Source organism: Myotis daubentonii, chromosome 1 (genome assembly GCF_963259705.1).
Source record: "Myotis daubentonii chromosome 1, mMyoDau2.1, whole genome shotgun sequence".
NCBI lineage: Eukaryota > Metazoa > Chordata > Mammalia > Chiroptera > Vespertilionidae > Myotis > Myotis daubentonii.
In genome coordinates this window covers 190990786-191011164 of record NC_081840.1, presented here as the reverse complement: position 1 = coordinate 191011164, position 20379 = coordinate 190990786, and the positions used below count along the sequence as shown (strand labels likewise).

At 37.3% G+C, this 20379-nt stretch overlaps 1 protein-coding gene across 3 annotated transcripts in view; it reads left to right on the top strand.

The window, feature by feature from the left end:
* The window catches only part of STAP1 (signal transducing adaptor family member 1), a 41131-nt gene extending 25526 nt beyond the window's left edge, over positions 1–15605 (top strand). For 2 of the 3 annotated variants that reach the window (XM_059669910.1, XM_059669901.1), the window contains 3 exons: positions 3248–3317; positions 7431–7527; positions 9428–9882. In XM_059669910.1, coding sequence (XP_059525893.1) covers positions 3248–3317; positions 7431–7527; positions 9428–9462 — 202 coding nt within the window. In that variant the 3' untranslated portion in view covers positions 9463–9882. Of the gene's footprint in view, positions 1–3247; positions 3318–7430; positions 7528–9427; positions 9883–15543 lie in introns of those variants that run through there. The other variant, XM_059669919.1, reaches the window with a different exon arrangement.
* Positions 15606–20379: the final 4774 nt, after the last annotated feature.

Sequence of the window (20379 nt, the reverse complement as noted above, 5' to 3'; positions counted from 1 at the left end):
ATTCATATAGTTCATACTTTTGTACAGCTGATGGTCATAAGAATATAATATTTCATAAAACTAATCACCCCTCACCCAAAAAGTTCATATTTAGAAAGCAAGGAGTAAAACAGAATGCTTAAACTAGAGCATTCTTTTTTTTTTTAATATATTTTATTGATTTTTTACAGAGAGGAAGGGAGAGAGATAGAAAGTTAGAAACATCGATGGGAGAGAAACATCGATCAGCCGCCTCCTGCACATCTCCCACTGGGGATGTGCCCGCAACCCAGGTACATGCCCTTGACCGGAATCGAACCTGGGACCCCTCAGTCCGCAGGCCGATGCTCTATCCACTGAGCCAAACCGGTTTCGGCAAGCATTCTAATACTGTAGTCAGTATAAGCTTATTTAGACTTTGAGGCATAGTTTATAACATGAAAAACATGAAAATGGTTAACATGTTTTAGCTGTTACTGTACAAATTTTCCTTATGAGTCATATATATATATATAGTTATATGTCTTCTCTAATATTTTAGAATGCCCAGATTTAATATCGTCTATTTAACAGATTACTTAATTTTAAAGGATAGCTATTGTGGAGAGTAGTATAATTGACTACAGAGCTTCATGTGAAGACTTGACAGAAATCTAGACTATTAGGAAGCACCTGTGTTACCCACAAAACTAATTCATTCTCTTACAGGTTGTAGGAGAAATGGTCAGCTTTGAAGTTTAGATGAGTGTGTCTGGTTAAACACTAGCTAAAAAGGACAAGTTGGTTTACAAAATATCATGAAAGTAAAAATTATCTCCATCTGTTCACATATCAGCTGTGGGAGGGAAGACTGCAGTTCACAGGAAGAAGCAAAAGTCATTCAATGTCAAATTATCAGGTGACTCCTCTCTTGATGCAAAATATCATCCACCTTTATCCAGCTCAATGGAGTGTGAATTCATAAGACGTAAAGCTATTCGTAAAACAAACTTCATGGTTTGGTTTGGTTTTCTAAAAATAATTATGACTATGTGGCAAGCTAGCAGTATACTAGTATACACTTTGGAAAGCCATTGACCAAGAAAGCAGTAGCAAATAGTTACCCAAAATTCATTCCTTTGCAAAAATTGAGGTCAAAAGCTAAGAACAGGTATTTATAACCATATGTAAGGCCACACATTCTTTTTTAAAGACAGGTTACTTCCTTTTTGAGGTCATACACATGAGACTTCAATATAGCAAATTTGTCAATCTCATTTTGACCCTCTTTCTTTATTCCTTTGGAAAAACAAAATGTGAAAGAAAAACAAAGGTCTAAAATAAGAGCCAAAGCCTAAGTGACTTGAATGGAATTTTTTTCTACCATCCTGCTTCAGAACTTAGTCCTGTTAGTCAGAAGTTCCAAGAGACCCTGTTAACCTTTGCTACTTTTCCTTTCACAGCTTTGCCATGAATGACGATAATGATGATATGATGGTTATTACTAACACAATCACTGTCCCCACTTATAGGGTACCATTTATGGGTGCATGTTGAGTGCTTGACAAACATTTTCTTCAGGCACAATAAAGACAGAGACAGACAGTATTTTCCATGTTCAACAAATGAAGAGGCTGAGACTTAAAAAAATTACTAACTTAAAGGACTTTTCAAACATAATTCATAACACAGCCTTAAGCGTGAAGGCATTACCATCTCCATTTTATAGATGAAGAAATGAAGGCTCAGAGAGCTTACAAAACTCCAGAGTGTGAACCTAGATCTTCCTAGTTATAAAGGCCATGCCCTTCAAGCTTTCTATCAATCTTCCAAGTTATGATAATTACTTATTACATAGGAATACAGGAATTCTAAATGGATTTGGTGCGAGTTTTCATATGTAACTGTATGATTATAAGGTTGATTTTCATGGTAGGGATAAAGATAAAGCCAGAGCCAACCATCCCAACAGAGGGTACCTGTAACTGCAGTCTGTAACTGATTCCTGAAGGTTCAGCATTAAGAAATACTTTTTTTTTTTTTTTTTTTTTACTTTTCCCCCTTTTTAGGAGGGGAGAGGGTTGGTTAAGTTTTATCCCGTTTTTTGAAAGTAAAACTCTAGAATAAACCAATGGAATAAAGTTATTAGCTGTTTCCCAACATGATATGCAATTGAGAGAAGATTTGAATGTAACAGTAGAAGAGGAAAGGGTGAGTCCCTTGAACAGAAGTGTAGTTCAGTCCTAGAGAAATGTGACCTGGACATGGAGGATGAGGGATGAGAAAGGTAGGAGGCTCTGCAGATAAAACTTAACCTGGTAGACACTTTTGCTATAGCAGCTTCAGTAAATCGGACAGGTGTTGGATTACTTTGTCTTTCAGGCAAATGGCAGTGCAATAAATGCTGTTTACTTTTCAACATTAGCTAGTCTTGGTCCTGCTAACACTGTTTCCATATGAATCAAGGGAATTCAAGGCAAACATACTGTTGTTCAAAACTAACTGGCATAGACATTGACTTATGCTCTCAGTATAAATTAGTTCTAGCAAATAGCACTATGAGATGGGCTCCTACAGTTTTAAAATTCAGTTTCACAAATACAGTGTGCCTGAAGCTGGAATACAAAAAATGACTAGAATGTGCTTCTTGTTCTTAAGCAATTCATAGTCAATAAAATAGCACAAATTTAGTATTAGAGTGCTATGTGACTACAGAAGAGGAAGACATTAAAATTTATCTGTTGTACTTGCATTCTCACACCTAAGTGTTCATATAGTACCTAACACCTAGCATTTTCCATACCTCGAAGTCCAAGATGATATATAAGCAAGCAGGAAGAATAGTCATTGAGAGCTTTCTGACTGGAGTAAAGGGTAATTTGCTTTCAGTAGTTCTTTCTATTTCTCTGTTAATATAGAGAATAAGTATTTGATTTGTATATGCCCACCTAGGATTTTATAATGATGTCTACTTTGTAAGTTTTAGGCATTTAAAAGTATAATTCTGCCTAAAAGATTGTCAGTTCTTGATTCCTGTATTTATCCCTATTATTTTTTCTCATCCAACCAATTGATGGCCCAGGTTTCTTATATACCTAGCGTATAACTTCCCAAAAAGAATATATATAAAGAACCAGGTAAATAGAAAAACAAAAAAACCCAACCATTTTTCCCCCTAGTCATTGAAACATAGGTTTTACTATACAGGTGATATTTTATACTCACTTAAGTTTGATTTGACCCAACAGTATACTCAAATGGATATTAACCTTTTCTTTTTCCATTTTAGCATGCCAAGAATCAAGCACTACAAAGTGATGAGGGTAGGAAAAAGCTACACTATTGAACTGGAAAAACCTGTAAGTAGCTATTTCCTTGTTGTTCATGAATTTTCTTCTGCTTCCTTCCACACTTACCTTATTTTTTTTTAATTTATTTATTTAAAAAATTTTTTTTTATTGCTTAAAGTATTACAAAGGGTATTACATATGTCTCCTTTTTCCTCCCGCCCCACACTTACCTTATAGAACACAAAGAAAGGTGGAAAAGTAGACTCCATGGCTAGGAATAGTGCTGGAAAAAAACAGCCATGTCAAGGAGCTCTGAGGTGTAAGGGTGAGAAATGAGATTCAAGAGCAGGTGGATGAGGCAGAATAGAAGATAATCTGCTAAAAATTCTTTCCATTTTTCTTTTTCTGTAAATCTTTATCACTATAGTTGTTTCCGGGAGAGAAATATATTTTGTTTATCAGTTGTTTTACATCCTCCAAATTAAGTATTTCAATGTGCTTATATTTTAAATTTTATTTTTTCATTATAGTTGACATTCAATATTATTTTATATTAGTTTTAGGTGAACAGCATAGTGGTCAAATATTTATATACTTTACGAAGTGATACCCCTGATATGTCTAGTACCCACCTGGCACCATACACAGTTATTATAACATTGTTGACTATATTCCCTATGCTGTAGTTTACTTCCCCATGCCTATTTTATAACTATCAATTTGTACTTTTTAATATTTTTTAAAAAATTAGTGTTTTTGTTTTTTTTAAATTGATTTCAGAGAGAGGAAGGGAGATACAGAAACATCAATAATGGGGAATAATAATTGCTTGGCCGTCTCCTGAACACCCCCTACTGGGGATCAATCCCACAACCCAGGCATGTGGCTTGACCAAGAATTGGACCTTGACTTTCTGATTCATTGGTTGATGCTCAACCACTGAACCACACCGGCCAGGTCAATCTGTACTTTCTAATCCCTTTCACTTTTTTCACCCAACCCCACAGTCTACCACCCCCTTCATCTAGCAACAATCAGTTTGTTCTCTGTATCTATGAGCCTGTTTCTATTTTGTTTCTTTATTTTGTTCTTTAGATTTCACATGTAAGTGAAATCATTATGTTGTCTTTCTGTCTGACTTATTTCACTTAGCATAATACCTTCTAGGTCCATCCATGCTCTCTCAAATGGTAAGATTTCTTTTTTATGACTGAGAAATATTGCATTGTATATATGTACTACATCTTTATCCAATCATCTATTGAGGTGCTTCCTCATCTTGATTATTTGAAATACTGCTGGAATGAACATAGGGATGCAAATATCTTTTTAAATTAGTTTTTGGATTTCTTCAGATAAAAACCCAGAAGTGAAATTGCTGGGTCATAAGGTAGTTCTATTTAATTTTTTGAGGAACTTTCATACTGTGTTCCTATAGTCAGTGGCTGCACTCTGCATTCCCATCAACAGTGCATGAGGGTTCCCCCTTTTCCACATCCTCACCAACAGTTGTTGGTTTATTGATGATAGCCATTCTGACAGGTGTGAGATGACTGATATCTTGTAGTTTTAATTGCATTTCTGTGATGATTACTGACATTGATCATTGTTTCATATGTCTATTGGCTATCTTTATGTCCTCTTGGGAGAAGTGTCTATTCAGGTCCTCTGTCCATTTTTAATTGGGTTGTTTTTTTTTGGTGGTGTTATATGAGTTCTTTATAAATTTTGGATATTAACTCCTCATTGAATGTATTATTGGCAAATATTTTCTCCCAACAGGTAGGCCGTCTTTTTGTTTTGTTGATGGTTTCCTTTGTTCTGCAAAAACATTTTTGTTTGATGTAGTCTCATTTGTTTATTTTTGTTTGTTTGTTTCCCTTGCCCAAGGAGATATATAAAAATAAAATATATTACTAAGAGCAATGTCAGATAGTTTACTGCCTATGTTTTCTTCTAGGGGTTTTTTGGTTTCAGGTCTTACATTTAACTCTCTAATCCATTTTGAGTTTATTTTTGCATATGGTATAAGAAGGTCATCTAGTTTCATTCATGTATCTGTCCATTTTCTCAACTCCATTTATTGAATAGACTAGCTTTACCCCATTGGATATTCTTGCCTCCTTTCATTAATTCACCATATAGGCATGGGTGTATTTCTGGGCTTTCTTCAATGTGCTTATTTCTAATGGGAAAAAAAGCTGTGAATGCTTAGTCCTCTAATACCCACCATGCAGAATTTCAGAAATCTTCCTCTTAATAGCAACATAAGAGTAAAGAAAGGGTTTTGCCCTGGCTGGTAGGGCTCAGTTGGTTGGACGTCATCCAATGCACCAGAAGGTTACTGGTATGGTTCCTGATCTGGGCATATCACCAGGCTGCCAGCTTGATACCTGGTAGGGTGAGTGCAGGAGGCAGCTGATTGATGTTTCCCTCTCAAATCAATATTTCTCTCTCTCTCTCTCTCTCTCTCTCTCTCTCTCTCTCTCTCTCTGTCTCCCTTCCTCTCTCAAAAAACCAATATAATTTTTTTAAAAAAGGGGTTTGTCTTTGTCTGTAACCCCTCTTCTACCCCAATAAACTTATCATGGGGCTAATGATATCTATATATAAAAGCCAAGCAACCAGAACGACTGGACCAAAACGACTGGAATGACTGGTCGTTATGACACACACTGCGGCTGGCCAACTGGCCTGATGGGGGCGGGGTCGGCTGGCCAACCTCCCATGTCCCCTCCCCCTGGCCAGCCTGTCCTGATCGGGGTGTACTGGGCCTCTAGTAATATCATAACCACTACATATTCTGTTAGGCAGAGCTAGTACTTTACATATGCCATTTATTTATTCTTCATCACTACCTTGAGGTAATGCCTGTTGTACAGGTGGAAAAATGGGTATTTACTGGTACACTGGTCTCAATCAATGAGATTATAGTAACATGACCTATGGTTCAGGATGCTGAAAAAAAAGGGAAGATAGGCATGTGATCTTAGCTGAGTTGATGGAAAGACTGGACCAGGAAAGTACTATCACTTAAATGGAACCTATGGTTCTTGAAGATACTGACAATATATTTTCTAAAATTGAGCTTCTAACTCTCCTGTCCCTCCATGCCCATTATGTTGATCAAACAGAGAAGGGTCAGTATGATTGAATTTATGTTTTGACCATAACCCTTAGAGTGCAGTAGTGACCTTTGCCATAAGAAAGGCAGTTGCTGATTCATGTACCCCACATAAACTGTTGCTATAAATGCTTCCCAGAGCTTCTCCATTCTCATGTCCATGCCTGATTGGGAGTTTTCAAAAATTCGAATGAAGGAAGCAGAGAACTATATTGCTGAAGGGTAACACAAATAGCCAAGTGAATGGAAGCAATGGTCAGGAAAAAGAATGTCTCTGCAAGTGGTGAATGGGGCACATTTAGCTGTCATTAGCCCAAACAGTTCTCAGTATAAGGAAAGCTAATAGTCTGAATTATTCTTTCACCTTCCACACTCCCCAAACCCTACCCCTCAACCAGATTTGTCACTTTCTGAAAAATGTTTTTCCTCTTCAAGGTTACTAAGGATATTCAGCTTTAATCTGATTTTACTTGAACAAAAATACACATAATAGCAATGCATTTCAGTTATTCCTAGCCAAGCAAATTATCCTATTACAATGATATTAAAATGCTAATTTCAGTTTGTTTCAAGCAGAAGAAACCAACTATAGTCAAATGAAGCAAAATTAAATGTATGAACATAGGATGACTGGAAGGCTAGAAAACCAGGGACTAGGAAGCAGTTACCTATAATAAACATCATCTGATTAGAGATCTACTCTCCTTCCTTGTTCTTCTACTCTAGTTCAAATTTCGGGAAGGGAGCATTTCTGACCTAACTTGAGCCACACTCTCATGCAAAAACTGGGGAAGAGCGAAGAGTACCTAATGATTGTCCATCAAAACGTATCCAATAGGAAAGGGGTAATACTTCAGCGGGAAATCAGCTATGATTATAAAGGAGAAATAAAATGCATGGGTAGACAAAGCCATTCAGTAAGCCATTGAAGTGAGGTATGGATACGATTTTCTGGAGGCCAGAGAATACACAGTTAATCTCCATTAACTTTTAGTTGAGCTTTCTCTTCCTCTATCTTTACACAGGAGACACTGAGCCTTCTCTCTCTCTTTATACAGGTAACACTTCCAAACCTTTTTAGCGTCATTGATTATTTCATGAAGGAGACTCGAGGAAATTTACGACCATTTATATATTCAACTGATGAAAACCTTGGTATGTTCTTCATTTAATCTCTATATTAAGGAAAGCAAAGCCAAACAAAACCAAACCCTGTATATGGTTTGTAATATCTACTAGGTAGGACTGTAGTTCTGCTTTTAAATTTACCCATTTGGAAATTGTTTTGTTACTGACCCTGTGAAAATAAGGGAGTACCACTATATCCTGGTGGATAGAGGATGAGCCCATTCTACAGAAAAACCCTGAGGCATGTGCTATAACTATTAACTTTATTGCATTATTCTACTTGGCTTTATCAAATTCAGAGATAAGAAGAAAACCATGATATAGTCATGTAAACCAAAGAGGAAACTTAAAGGTAGGGTCTGTCAACAGTGCCAAATGCTTTAGGCACATTAAAATGGGTGAATGGGTGAGGATGAAAGAAAGACCATCGGAATTGGCCATAGGGCAGTAGATGACCCGAGAGAGGTCTTATTCAACCATAAAGGGAGAAGTCAGACTGCAAGATAACAAGGAGTGGGTGAATGGCAAGAAACTACAGATAAAGATTATAGATAGTAGCCAGAATTAACTACAGAATTTGTTAAACCAAGCATGGGACCCTATAAAAGTGTATAGTTCACATGACCATGAAACTGGCCCTGTTTGTACTTTTTTTTTTTTCCTTTGGCAGAGAAGGATAGGCTGGTTGTGAGTTTCTCTCCATCCTTTGAAACAATCCTTGATACATGGTCACTTGAGAAGCTGTAAGCAGGAGAGATAAAAATATTCCCAGCTTGTTTGGATTCAGTTATCAAAATAAGTCCCTGTTCCTACAGATTATGAGAAAAAAAAACTTTGGCTACCTGTATCTGGGCATATCTAGAAAAATCTCTCTAATTAAAAGGGCAGCAAGTTTGCCCTGGCTGGGTGGCTCAGTTGGTTGGAGCGTCATTCCGTACACCAAGAGGTTGCGGTTTTGATACCCATTTGGGGGGCACATATGGGAGGCAACTAATCAATGTTTCTCTCTCTTTCTCTCTCCCCCCTCCTTCTCTCTCTCTCTCAAATCAATAAAAATGTATCCTTGAGGACTATATATATAGAAAAAGGGGGCCAGCAAGTTAAAAATGTTTTAAGTTTTAAAATATGGCTATAAATTTTGTGATGCCAAATAATTAAAAAAAACAAAAACAAAAAAAAAACTCTTGCCCTAACCGGTTTGGCTCAGTGGATAGAGCGTTGGCCTGCGGACTGAAAGGTCCCAGGTTCGATTCTGGTCAAGGGCATGTACCTTGGTTGCGGGCACATCCCCAGTAGGGGGTGTGCAGAAGGCAGCTGATCGATGTTTCTAACTGTCTAACCTCTTCCTTCCTCTCTGTAAAAAGAAAAAAATCATCAATATATTAAAAAAAACACCTCAATCTAAAGGAACTTTAGAAAATTATCCAGTACAGTGTTTTACTATTATAGGAATCACCTGCACTCAGTACAGAAACCAACTCTCAGATGTGATCATTCAGCTTGTTTGAAAATTTCCAATTATAGTCACCTCACTGATTTTTGAGGCAGCACAGTTCACTTTTGGTAAGCTCTCATACTAGAGAATTTTTCCTTAATATTGACTATGAAACATTCTTTCAACTTCTACATATTAACTCAATTTCTGGTTTTGAGACAACACAGGGTTTAGCCACATGTCCCTCTCCCCCCAGTCTGTCATCTATAAATTATTGGTTCCTTCAGCACTCTCACTCTCATCTTGCTCTTCTCTGTACATTAATATCTGAGCATTTCTCTTAAAGCATAAGCACAAGGGATGAACACATGGCTATAGATATGGCCAGCATAATGCATTACCCGGGCTTTATGCAGGTAAATACTATCTAACAGAAACCTCTGGGAATGAGCTATTAATACTATTAATGCTTTCCCCCCCCTTCTTTTCCAGAGACCGAAGGATTTCCTGTAACATCTCTAAAATAAATAGAAAAAATAGGATGGTGGGGAGGGGAATCCAATGTAATTGACCTCCTTCATAAATTGTGAAGTCACCTAATGCTATGTAACAAACCACCCCCAAAACATGCTGTGCAACAAACCACCCCTAGAACATGGTGGTTAAATCAACAAACCTTTTATTTGCTCAGGATTCTGTGCATCAGCAATTTGGACTGAACCAGGCTTTTCACCTGGTCTCTAAGCCTTGAGCTTAGGCTCTCACATGAGGTCTCAGAGCAATTAAAGGAGAGAAGGGTAGCTACATGTCCTTGGGCTAGAAATCCTTAGTACTGAGAATAAAATTCAGAAAGTCCTCATGGAAGTTGTTGACAGGGTCTGCACTTTTAAGCAAAAAAAATGTTTAATCAAGCCAATTTTATCATCAGCTAATTGACATAAACAAAACTTAAGTTCCTACAGCACCGCATCAACATTGTAACAAAATGACAATGAACTAAACCACATGGAGGATCTGCCTTGTTGGAGCTTTTTATACAGAAGCTGTGAAGTGAATAAATAATTCCAAGTGTGATGTTTTATATATAGGGACTATATTTCTTTCTTTTAAAAATTACTTAATTTACATACAACAATTGTTTTGGTGTATAGTCCTACCAGTTTTGACAACCACCACAACCACAATCAAGACACATAAAGTTCCATCACCTCAAAAATTGCCTTCATGTTGTTCTTTTGTAGTCAGCCCTTTCTCTTTAAAATTTACCAATTTTAAGCTTTAAAAAAAACCCACATTTTTACTAGAGGCCCAATGCACAAAAATTTGTGCAAGAGTAGGCCTTCCTTCCCCCGGCTGCTGGCATTGGCTTCCCTCCAGCACCCGGGCTTCACTCCTCTGGCTGCCTCAGGCACCCCGGCCCCGGGCTGGCTTCCCGTGGGCCCCAGCTTCATCAGGAAGGATGTCCAGAATGATGTCTGGAAGATGTCCGGTCTAATTAGCATATTACCTTTTTATTATTATAGAAGATGATTTCAGAGAAGGGATAGAGAAAGAGAAATATCAATGATGAAATAGAATCATTGATCTCCCCGCACCGGCGATCCAGCAACTCAGGCATGTGCCCTGACTGGAAATTGAACCGTGAACTCCTGGTTCATAGGTCAGTGCTCAACCACTGCACCACACCAGTTGGGTGTACTCAGCCCTTTTTATTGTCAATCTCTGGCAACTACTGATGTCTTCCATTCCTATAGTTTTGCATTTTCCAGAATGTCATATAAATGGAATCACAGTATGGAATCTTTTGACACTGATTTCTTTCACTCATCATAATGTCTAGATCCACACAAGTATAGCATGTATACCTTGTTCCTTTTTTTAAAGCTGAATAGTATTTCACTGTATGGAGATACCAGTTTTTTTTAATCTACCTACCAATTTAAATGTATTAGGGTTTCCAGTTTTGGGCAATTATTAATTAACCTATATGAATATTATTATAAAGATTTTTTTGTGAACATAAGTCTTCATTTCACCTGGATGAATCTCTAAGGATAGTGTGTGTATAACTTTATATAAAACTGCCAAACTCTTCTCACAAATGGTCCTTTTTGCATCTCTGCTATCCATATCTTGAGCGTTCTATTTGCATTCTCACCAGCACTTATTGTCATTAAAAAATGAGAGAAAAGATTCTTGTAAGTATATAGTGGTCTCACTGTGGTTTTAATATGTATTTCCCTAATGATTATGTTAAGCATTTTTTCATGTTTTGTCAATCATATCCTGAATTTGGTAAAATATCTGTTTAAGTTTTTTTTTTAAAAAATAAATCTTTATTGTTCAGATTATTACAGTTGTTCCTCTTTTTTCCCCCCATAGCTCCCCTCCACCCAGTTACCACTCCACCCTCTGCCCTTACCCCCACCACTGTTCTCATCCATAGGTGCATGATTTTTGTTCAGTCTCTTCCCCCCCCCCCCCCCGAGAATTGTCAGTCCGCTCCCTTTTTATGCCCCTGATTCTATTATATTCACCAGGTTACTCTGTTCATCAGATTTTTTTATTCACTTGATTTTTAGATTCACTTGTTGATAGATATGTATTTGTTGTTCATAATTTTCATCTTTACCTTCTTCTTCTTCCTCTTCTTAAAGAATACCTTTCAGCATTTCATATAATACTGGTTTGGTGGTGATGAACTCCTTTAGCTTTTTCTTATCAGTGAAGCTCTTTATCTGACCTTCAATTCTGAATGATAGCTTTGCTGGGTAAAGTAATCTTGGTTGTAGGTTCTTGCTATTCATCACTTTGAATATTTCTTGCCACTCCCTTCTGGCCTGAAAAGTTTCTGTTGAGAAATCAGCTGACAGTTGTATGGGTACGCCCGTGTAGGTAACTGACTTTCTTTCTCTTGCTGCTTTTAAGATTTTCTCTTTGTTTTTTGCCTTTGGCATTTTAATTATGATGTGTCTTGGTGTGGTCCTCTTTGGATTCCTTTTGATTGGGATTCTCTGCGCTTCCTGGACTTAAGTCTATTTCTTTCACCAGATAGGGGAAGTTTTCTGTCATTATTTCTTCAAATAGGTTTTCAATATCTTGCTCTCTCTCTTCTTCTGGCACCCCTATAATTCAGATATTGGGACGCTAGAAGTTGTCCCAGAGACTCCTTACACTATCTTGACAGTTTTGGATTCTTTTTGCTCTTCGGGTTGGGTGTTTTTTGCTTTTTCGTATTTCAAATCTTTGACTTGATTCTTGGGATCCTCTTGTCTGCTGTTGGATCTCTGTATAATATTCTTTATTTCAGTCTGTGTATGCTTAATTTCTAGTTCGTTCTTTTTCATATCCTCAAGGGTCTCACTAAATTTATCGGCGGTTTCTTGAAAATTCTTGAAAAACCTTTTAACTGTGGTTTTGAACTCTATATCCAGTCATTTGCTTTCCTCCATCTCTGTCATTTGTGATCTGTTTCTTTGTCTCCGCATTTTTTTATGCTTCCTTGTGTTGATAGAGTGGCTTTGTGTGCTAGGTGTCCTATAGGGCCCAGTGGCTCAGCCTCCCCAATTACCTGAGGTGGACACTCTTGGTACATCCCTTTGTGGGCTGTGTGCACAGTCTTGTTGTAGTTAAGTCTTGATTGTTGTAGGTATCCCTGGGAGGAATTGACCTCCAGGCCAATTGTCTTTGAGAATCAGCTGTGTCTACACTGGGAGAACTTCTGTGCTGGAGACACCCTTATGGGGCAAGACTTGCTTCAGTGGGGCTTTGGTGCTCACTGAGTCTGCCCCCTGAGAGTGTCCCTTGTGGATCTGAGGAGTTATAATCTGGATGGTCCCAATCTGACCACTGGGTACACAGGGTCTTGGATATCTAAGGAGGTGCTAATTTAGCCTCTGCCTGAGGCTACCCAGCAGGAGCTACGGAGAGATCTGCAGGTTCCTCTTCTTTGTTTGGGTTTTGGAGGTGCCCAGATGAGGCCCAGCTGTGAAGCAATGCAAGCTGCTGTGGGGCCTTGGGCCTTCCTTTGGATGTTCTGGGTCTTTCTGACCCAGCTGCAGTTTGTTAGGTAAGTTTAGATCTCAAAGGGCCAGGTCATTCATATGCAAAAGCCTCTGGGCACAGCTTGGGTGGGGTGGGGTCTCAAGGAATTAACAGGGTGGAGCAAACAGCTATGGCTGATCCTCAGTCCTGCCCTAAGAGGCCCTGGGTCTCAGTGTCCTGGTAATCGCTGCAAGCACTTCTGAGAGAAAGCTGCCCTCAAGTTCTGCCCGCTGCCAGACAGTCCAGTTTCTCCCCGTATGAGTCTGGGTCCCCAGAGACTCACCCGGAACTGGAGTCAGGGCCGTCGGGAGCTGGTGCCTCCCTCCCGATTGCAAAAGACACTGGCGTCCTCAGGTGCCAGCCCCTTTCAGCGTGTGCTTGAGCCTCCATACCTCTGCACTTTACTTCCACAGCTCCTCTGAGTCTCAGCGTGCTTTTCTCTTTCCTTCTAGTTGTAGAATTTCCACTCAGCCAGCCTTCCTATGGTTCTGGATGATGTCTGTTTTGTCTTTTAGTTGTATTTTTTAAAAAATATATTTTATTGATTTTTTTACAGAGAGGAAGGGAGAGGAATAGAGAGTTAGAAACATGGATGAGAGAGAAGCATCAATCAGCTGCCTCCTGCACACCCTCTACATGCCCTTGGCTGGAATCGAACCTGGGACCCTTCAGTCCCCAGGCCAACGCTCTATCCAGTGAGCCAAACCAGCCAGGGCTAGTTGTATTTTTGAAGTGGTTTTGTGAGGCAGCAATTTCCGGTGTTTACCTATGCCGCCATCTTGGTTTCTCTGTTTAAGTCTTTTGTCCATATTTTTATTGGGTTGTTTGATTGTGGCTGAGTTCTGATACTTCTGTGCATGTTCTAAAAACAGGTCCTTTGTCAAATATATAATTTGTGAATATTGTGTTTGTTTCTTATTATTTTAATAAGTAAAAAAGAGCAGAAGTTTTCAGTTTTGATGAAGTATAAATTATCAACTTTTCCTTACTTTTAGTGTTGAATCTGAGAACTCTCTGACTAACCAAAACCACAAAGATTTTTTTTGCTGTTTTTTCCCCCCTGAGAAGTGTTATAGTCTTATGTGTTACATTTAGGTCTATGATTTACTTGCAATTAATTTTTGCTTAAGGTATGAGAGATGCATCAAGGTTAATTTTATTGGCATTTAGGCATATAATTGTTCAGCAACATTTGTTTTAAAAAATCACCCATTATTTATTAAATCATCTTTGCATCTTTGTAAAAAATCAACTGATCATATTTTTATGAATTGCTTTCCATTTATCTATGTTCCTACCTACCCTTTTGCCAATATCATGCTATCTTGATTACTATATTTTTACAGTAATTCTTGGTATCAGGAGGTACAAGTCCAACTTTGTTCTTTTCAAAATTGTTTGGTCTAGTCTAGTTTCTTTGCTTTTCAGAATAAGTTTTAGAATGAACTTGTCACCTACAGAAGTCCTCCTGGGTTTTGATTTGGATTTTGTTAAATCTGTAGATCAGTTCAGGGAGAACTGACAGAAGGATGAGTTCCCTTGGGGTTTTAGGCGCTCATGCTGCCACAGCTACAGTGCAGCACCTGACTAGGGGCCGTCTTCAGAGCAGGAGTGGAAAAAATAGGAAATGGAAAGGGATGACAAAATGGGCTATTCATGTAAAATTCCAATACTTTTAGAAATAGAACTGGTTCAGTCTGTTTTGGGATCAGGCCAAATTACTCAACTTCCCTGCATTTCAGATTTTAAAATGACATGAACTGATGGAATTAGAGGGACACATGGAGAGAGACTCAAATAATTAGACTATCTTCTGTAGAATGACATACTTTTCTTTCAAAAGCAGAAAGGTAATAGAAGGGCGAACTGGAGCAGTAAATGCGAGTGGAAATAGGACTTTCTAAGAAAAATTACAAAAGGCCAAAACCTATCTTGACAAACAGTGCTGAAGTTTTAAGAAAACTGGGGAGCCCTAAATTGTTTCAGGAGTTTGGGCTCATAGCTGAGTGGGGTACAGTAGGAATACTTGAGCCCTTGGCTTTAAGTTGCCTTGAACTGGGAAATGGAAGTTGTAGAGCCCTAAGGGTTAAAATCAGGAGGCTTGGAGAAAGTTAAGGTGTTTACAAAGAAATACTATTAAAAATAAATGAGATTTTGTTTCGTGTTAACACATGTCAGCATTCAGCGTTCTCTTGACATAAAAGGCAAGAGCAATGATAGAATCAGAATAAAGATATTACCTCAATGTATTTTTCCCAACTTCAGAAATTAAAAACCACTTAAAAATATGATAGGATAGCTAACTGATATTAAGCTAACCAGCAAGGAAAAAAATGCTCCCTAGAGAAAAATTTATTAGGAACTAAGCTATAAGTCAAGGATAAAATAAGAATTAAAAAAGCATCTAACTATTCAGTATTTAATTAACTAACATTTATTAAACACACCACACCAATGTTTCAAGTACAAGCAGGAAAATTAATTCATGCTGCAAATCAAAAACTGCCCTTTTCCTCGATAATTGGATCTTTATTTAATCAAGATTTTCCACCCACAATTTCTAGGCCAAGAACCCATGATAGAAGGGCAAAGAGAGAAGTTGAAGAAATATCTACATACTGCATGAAATAAAATGGGGAAACTATTTTTATGAATCTTTTTTTTTTTAAATATATTTTATTGACTTTATACAGAGAGGAAGGGAGAGAGAGAGAGAGTTAGAAACATCGATGGGAGAGAAACATCGATCAGCCGCCTCCTGCACATCTCCCGCTGGGGATGTGCCCGCAACCCAGGTACACGCCCCCGACCGGAATCGAACCCGGGACCCCTCAGTCCGCAGGCCGACGCTCCATCCACTGAGCCAAACCGGCCTCGGCTTTTATGAATCTTGATAAGTGTAAAAGACAAATAACTGGGACTTTCCCAGAACTAACCAAAGACACAAATCTAGATTCAAAGAGCTGGAAAAAAACCCACACACAAACAAACCCCGAACAGGATTAATAAAAGAAATCTATATCCAGACACATAGTAATTAAATTGCATAAAAGAAATGCAGATGAAGATATTTCTCTGAAGATCTAATATTTAGCCTGACAGCTGACTAAACAGCAACAGAGGGAGTCATAAGAGAGTAGAAAAATATCTTCAACGTGCTGAAAGATAATAAACATCAAATTAGAATTTTACATTTAGCAAAAATATATTTGCAGAATGATGGCAAAATAAAGATTTTTCATACAAAAGAATCATGAGCAAATATGCCAGAGCAGTCTTGCACAAATTAAAACTCTGAAGGAAATATTCCCAATAGAAATGTATCCCACATGACAAGCCTGAGTTACAAAACAGAATAAAGAGCAAAGAAAGTGATATTGTGTAGGTAAATATAAACATTGATTCTATAAGCAAAATAATAAAGTTTTGCAGAATTAAAAGAAAACAGAATTAAAATGCATAACAGAAATAGAATATGACTATAGTATGCAAGTAGAAATTAGAGCATTATTCTAGTTATTACATCAGCATAATAAATAATCCCAAAACTTAGTTGCATAAACAATCCGTGTTCATGGATTTTTGTGGGTCAGGTAATTGGAAGGGCACAGCAAATCTGAAAGTTTTGCTTATAGTCTACAGCCATACCACCCAATCTCGTCTGAAAGTTTTGCTTATTCATACGCCTGACACCTGATGATGGTAGTAGGTTGGGGCTGTTCTCTCCATGTGGGCTAGTTTAGGCTACCTCACAGCATGATGTCTGGATTTCAAGGTTAAACTTTCAAAGAGGGAGTCAGCAAGCAAGAAAGGAAGAGCCAAGAGAAAGCCTCTATGACCTAATCTTGGAAATCATACAGTGCTACATATGCTGCATTCTGTTACACTGAGTGGCCAGATTATTATGACCGGCCAGATTATTGTGACCACCCTATCAGTACTTCGTTGAGCCACCTTTTGCCTTCAATATTGTGGTGATTCTTCTTGGCATTGACTCCGCGAGATGTTGAAAGGCGATGCGAGGAATCTGACACCATGCCTGATGAATAGCACTGTCCAGTTCTGTGAGATTTGATGATTGTGGAACCAGCTGCCTGATGGCTCTTTTAACTTTGTCCCACAAATGCTCAATTGGATTGAGCTCTGGTGATTATGGGGGCCACCTAAGCAAGGTAAAGTCTCCCTCATGTTCTTGAAAGCACTCCTGCACAATACAAGCACCGTGGCATGGAGCATTGTCTTGTTGGAAGAAGCCATCTCCATTGGGATACACCATCAACATGATAGGCTAAAGTTGATCAGCAACGATACTTAGGTATGTTGTGCTATTCAGACGTTTATAATGATCTGGCCCTCTAGCAACTTCAGTGGGAAATTATAGCTAATTTGCCTACAAACATCAGGTGGTCATAATAATCTGGCCACTCAGTGTGTATTAGCTGAGGCAGTAAAAAAATTTTGTTTGGGTTCAAAGGAAGTTGAAATAGACTCTATCTCTTGATGGGGGTTTGGAGTGTGTGACAAGCTTCTAGATGAGCATGTGAGATTGGAAATATTGCTGTGGCCATTTTCAGGAACTATTAATCTGCAAAAAGGTAAAGATAATGACTCACTTTAGTCTTAATCTGTATATGCATGTTGTAAAATAAGGTAATTATCAAAAGACAAAAGCTACTAAACTAGTAAAGAAAAAAAAGGTGTACAGCTTAGGAAAAGGGAAACTATATCATTTATATTAAGAAAGAATTTAACCTAAGGAATTGGTTAAATAGGTCTTGGTAGGACTGAAAATGTCAGCAAGGCACACAACACTAAAGGGCAGAGGGTGAGATTGTTAGAACTGGAAGCCGAGATGAGATACCCTGCAGAGTGCCAGAGAAGAGTTAGTGCCTAGAAGCCAACCACAACCACTGGCAGAAAAGCATGCTGACATCAGGAAGCAAATGGCAAGGGTAAAAGTCTCTTCTCCCTTTGTCCAGCATTCTAGTCACCTTCTAGTGCTATTTATGGAACCTAAAGGAAGCCTAATGGCAAAGGAGAAATGTACTTTCCAAAACTTCAGAATACCAAAGGGTGTCTATAGTTGAGAGAATTGGCAATAAATGGAGTAAAGAAACTAAGTAAATACAAATTTTAAAAGGTAAGAAATTAGAGAAAAACAATCACAGAACAGAAAATCCCCATAAAATATGGCAGAAATAAATCTATCAGTAATTACATGGAATATAAATGGCCTAGGTGTTCCAGTTAGAAGATAAAAATTATCAAATTGGATTTAAAAAGCCCCAAAATTCAAACTCTAGGCTGATATGAAGAAATACTATCTTAAAAAAATCAAGAGTCAAAGAGGAACTCCTAATGAAAAACAGAAAATATTTTAAATATTAACATTAAATAAATAAATACACATACATACACAGGGTGGGGCAAAAGTAGGTTTACAATTATTCGTATGGAAAATAATACAATAATTAATAATAATACAAGAATAAACTATTTTTGCATACTTACAACCATAAGCCTACTTTTGTCACACCCTGCATATATATCAAAATTTGTGGAATGTGGCTACAACAGCGATTAGAGTATGATATAATGAAAGTATAAAATATTATAGTAATATAGAGATATTTATAACTTTTAAATGAATATGTTTGAAGATAGGCTGAAAATGAATGAAGTAAGCATTCATCTCAAGAAGTTAGAAAAAAGGAATAGTAAAAAAACCCTAAAGAAAATAGGAAAAAACTAAGCAATATTGATAAAAGCAGAAAATAATGGAAAAGAAAAGTAACATACAACAGAGAAGATTAACAAAAACAAAATCTGAATCTTAAAAAAAGACTAAATACTGTCCCTCTTTCAATATTATATAGGTGGTCCAAAAGAATTTACAAATAATTATAAGAATCATTAGAGTTTAGTAAGTTTTCAGATACAGAAGCAATACAAAGAAATCAATTATATTTTACACTAATCAACAGTTAAGAAATAAAGTGGCTAGGTAAATTTGGTTTAAAATTCTTATTTGAGAATATTTAGAGAAGTTGGACAAAATATATTTTAAAAATGTTGGGAAGGCATCAGAATTGTCAGTGAATAACTATCAGGCTAATATCTGGGAAAAACAGAACTTCATTAAGGTGAACCCTTTGTATGGGATCACTTGTTCCCTGAGAGCTTTGGAAAATTTGTAAGTAAGAGTCCACTGAGAAGCTGAGCACAGCTAAGGAGTAGGGATTCAAAGGTTGAATCTAGTGCCAGCCAAGAGGTGGGGGCCCTATTAACCCCAGCCCACACTTTGCAACCCTTCTGGATTGTAGGAGTAAGGGTTAACAGGAAGAAAGAGCATTACTACAGTCTACAGTTCAGCTCTGAGTGACATGAATAACTCAGAAAAATCTCAGTTTCTAAAACTGGGTAAAAATAATCCCAAACTACTAGTGCCCAAGTATCTGGTAGAGCGTATGAAAAAATTCTGTGGAGGATGAAAATGATCATGCTGGGCATCAAATTATTTCTACAATTTTTCAAATATAGTGTTGGCATACATTAAAAAATAGAAACACACACAGAAATATAAGAAACGAGGATTGGCAGAAACAAAAGAAAAATAAAAACAAGACCAAGAGAATTTCAGTTTTGGGAATTATTAAACACAGACTATAAAATAATGGTTTTCATGTTCAGGTAGATAAAAGACTGAAAATTAAAGCAAGACAATTGGAAACTGTAAGAGTGACAGATTTCCATATTTGCAAATAGAAATTTGAGAAGTGAAAATACAAAGAGCTAAGAATAGCCAAGACAGTCTTACAGAACAACAAGGACTAGTTCTGCCAAATATAAAAAACAATGTATTTGTTATAGTAATGAAGACAATAGATAGCACAAGTATAGAAAAGGAGCCAAAAAATTCAGAAACATATATGGATAGATATATATACAGAGCAGGGCAAAAGTAGGTTTACAGTTGCTTGTATGAAAAAATAATACAATAATTAATAAGTAATAATACAAAAATAAACTGTGTTTCATGTATGCATAGTTGAGAAACAGGACATCTCTACTGCTCAGGAAAAACTGTTATTATCTAATAAGATTTAAGATATAAATACCCTATGACAAAGCAATCCTATTCCTAAGTTATACCTGCACTAGGAGATACATATAATAATGTTCATTGGGAACTGTGATTGCCCCAAACTAAAAACATTAGAATTGTCTGCAGTCAATAGAATGAATAAATTGTGGTATGTTATTGCAAAGTTAAATTATACAACAATGATGATGAATGAAGTATAGCTACAGGCAACAACACAAATGAATCCCTTGTTCAATGAAAGAAGCAGCCAAGAAGAATACACTATGGTTCCATTTACATAAAAGTTCAAAACCAT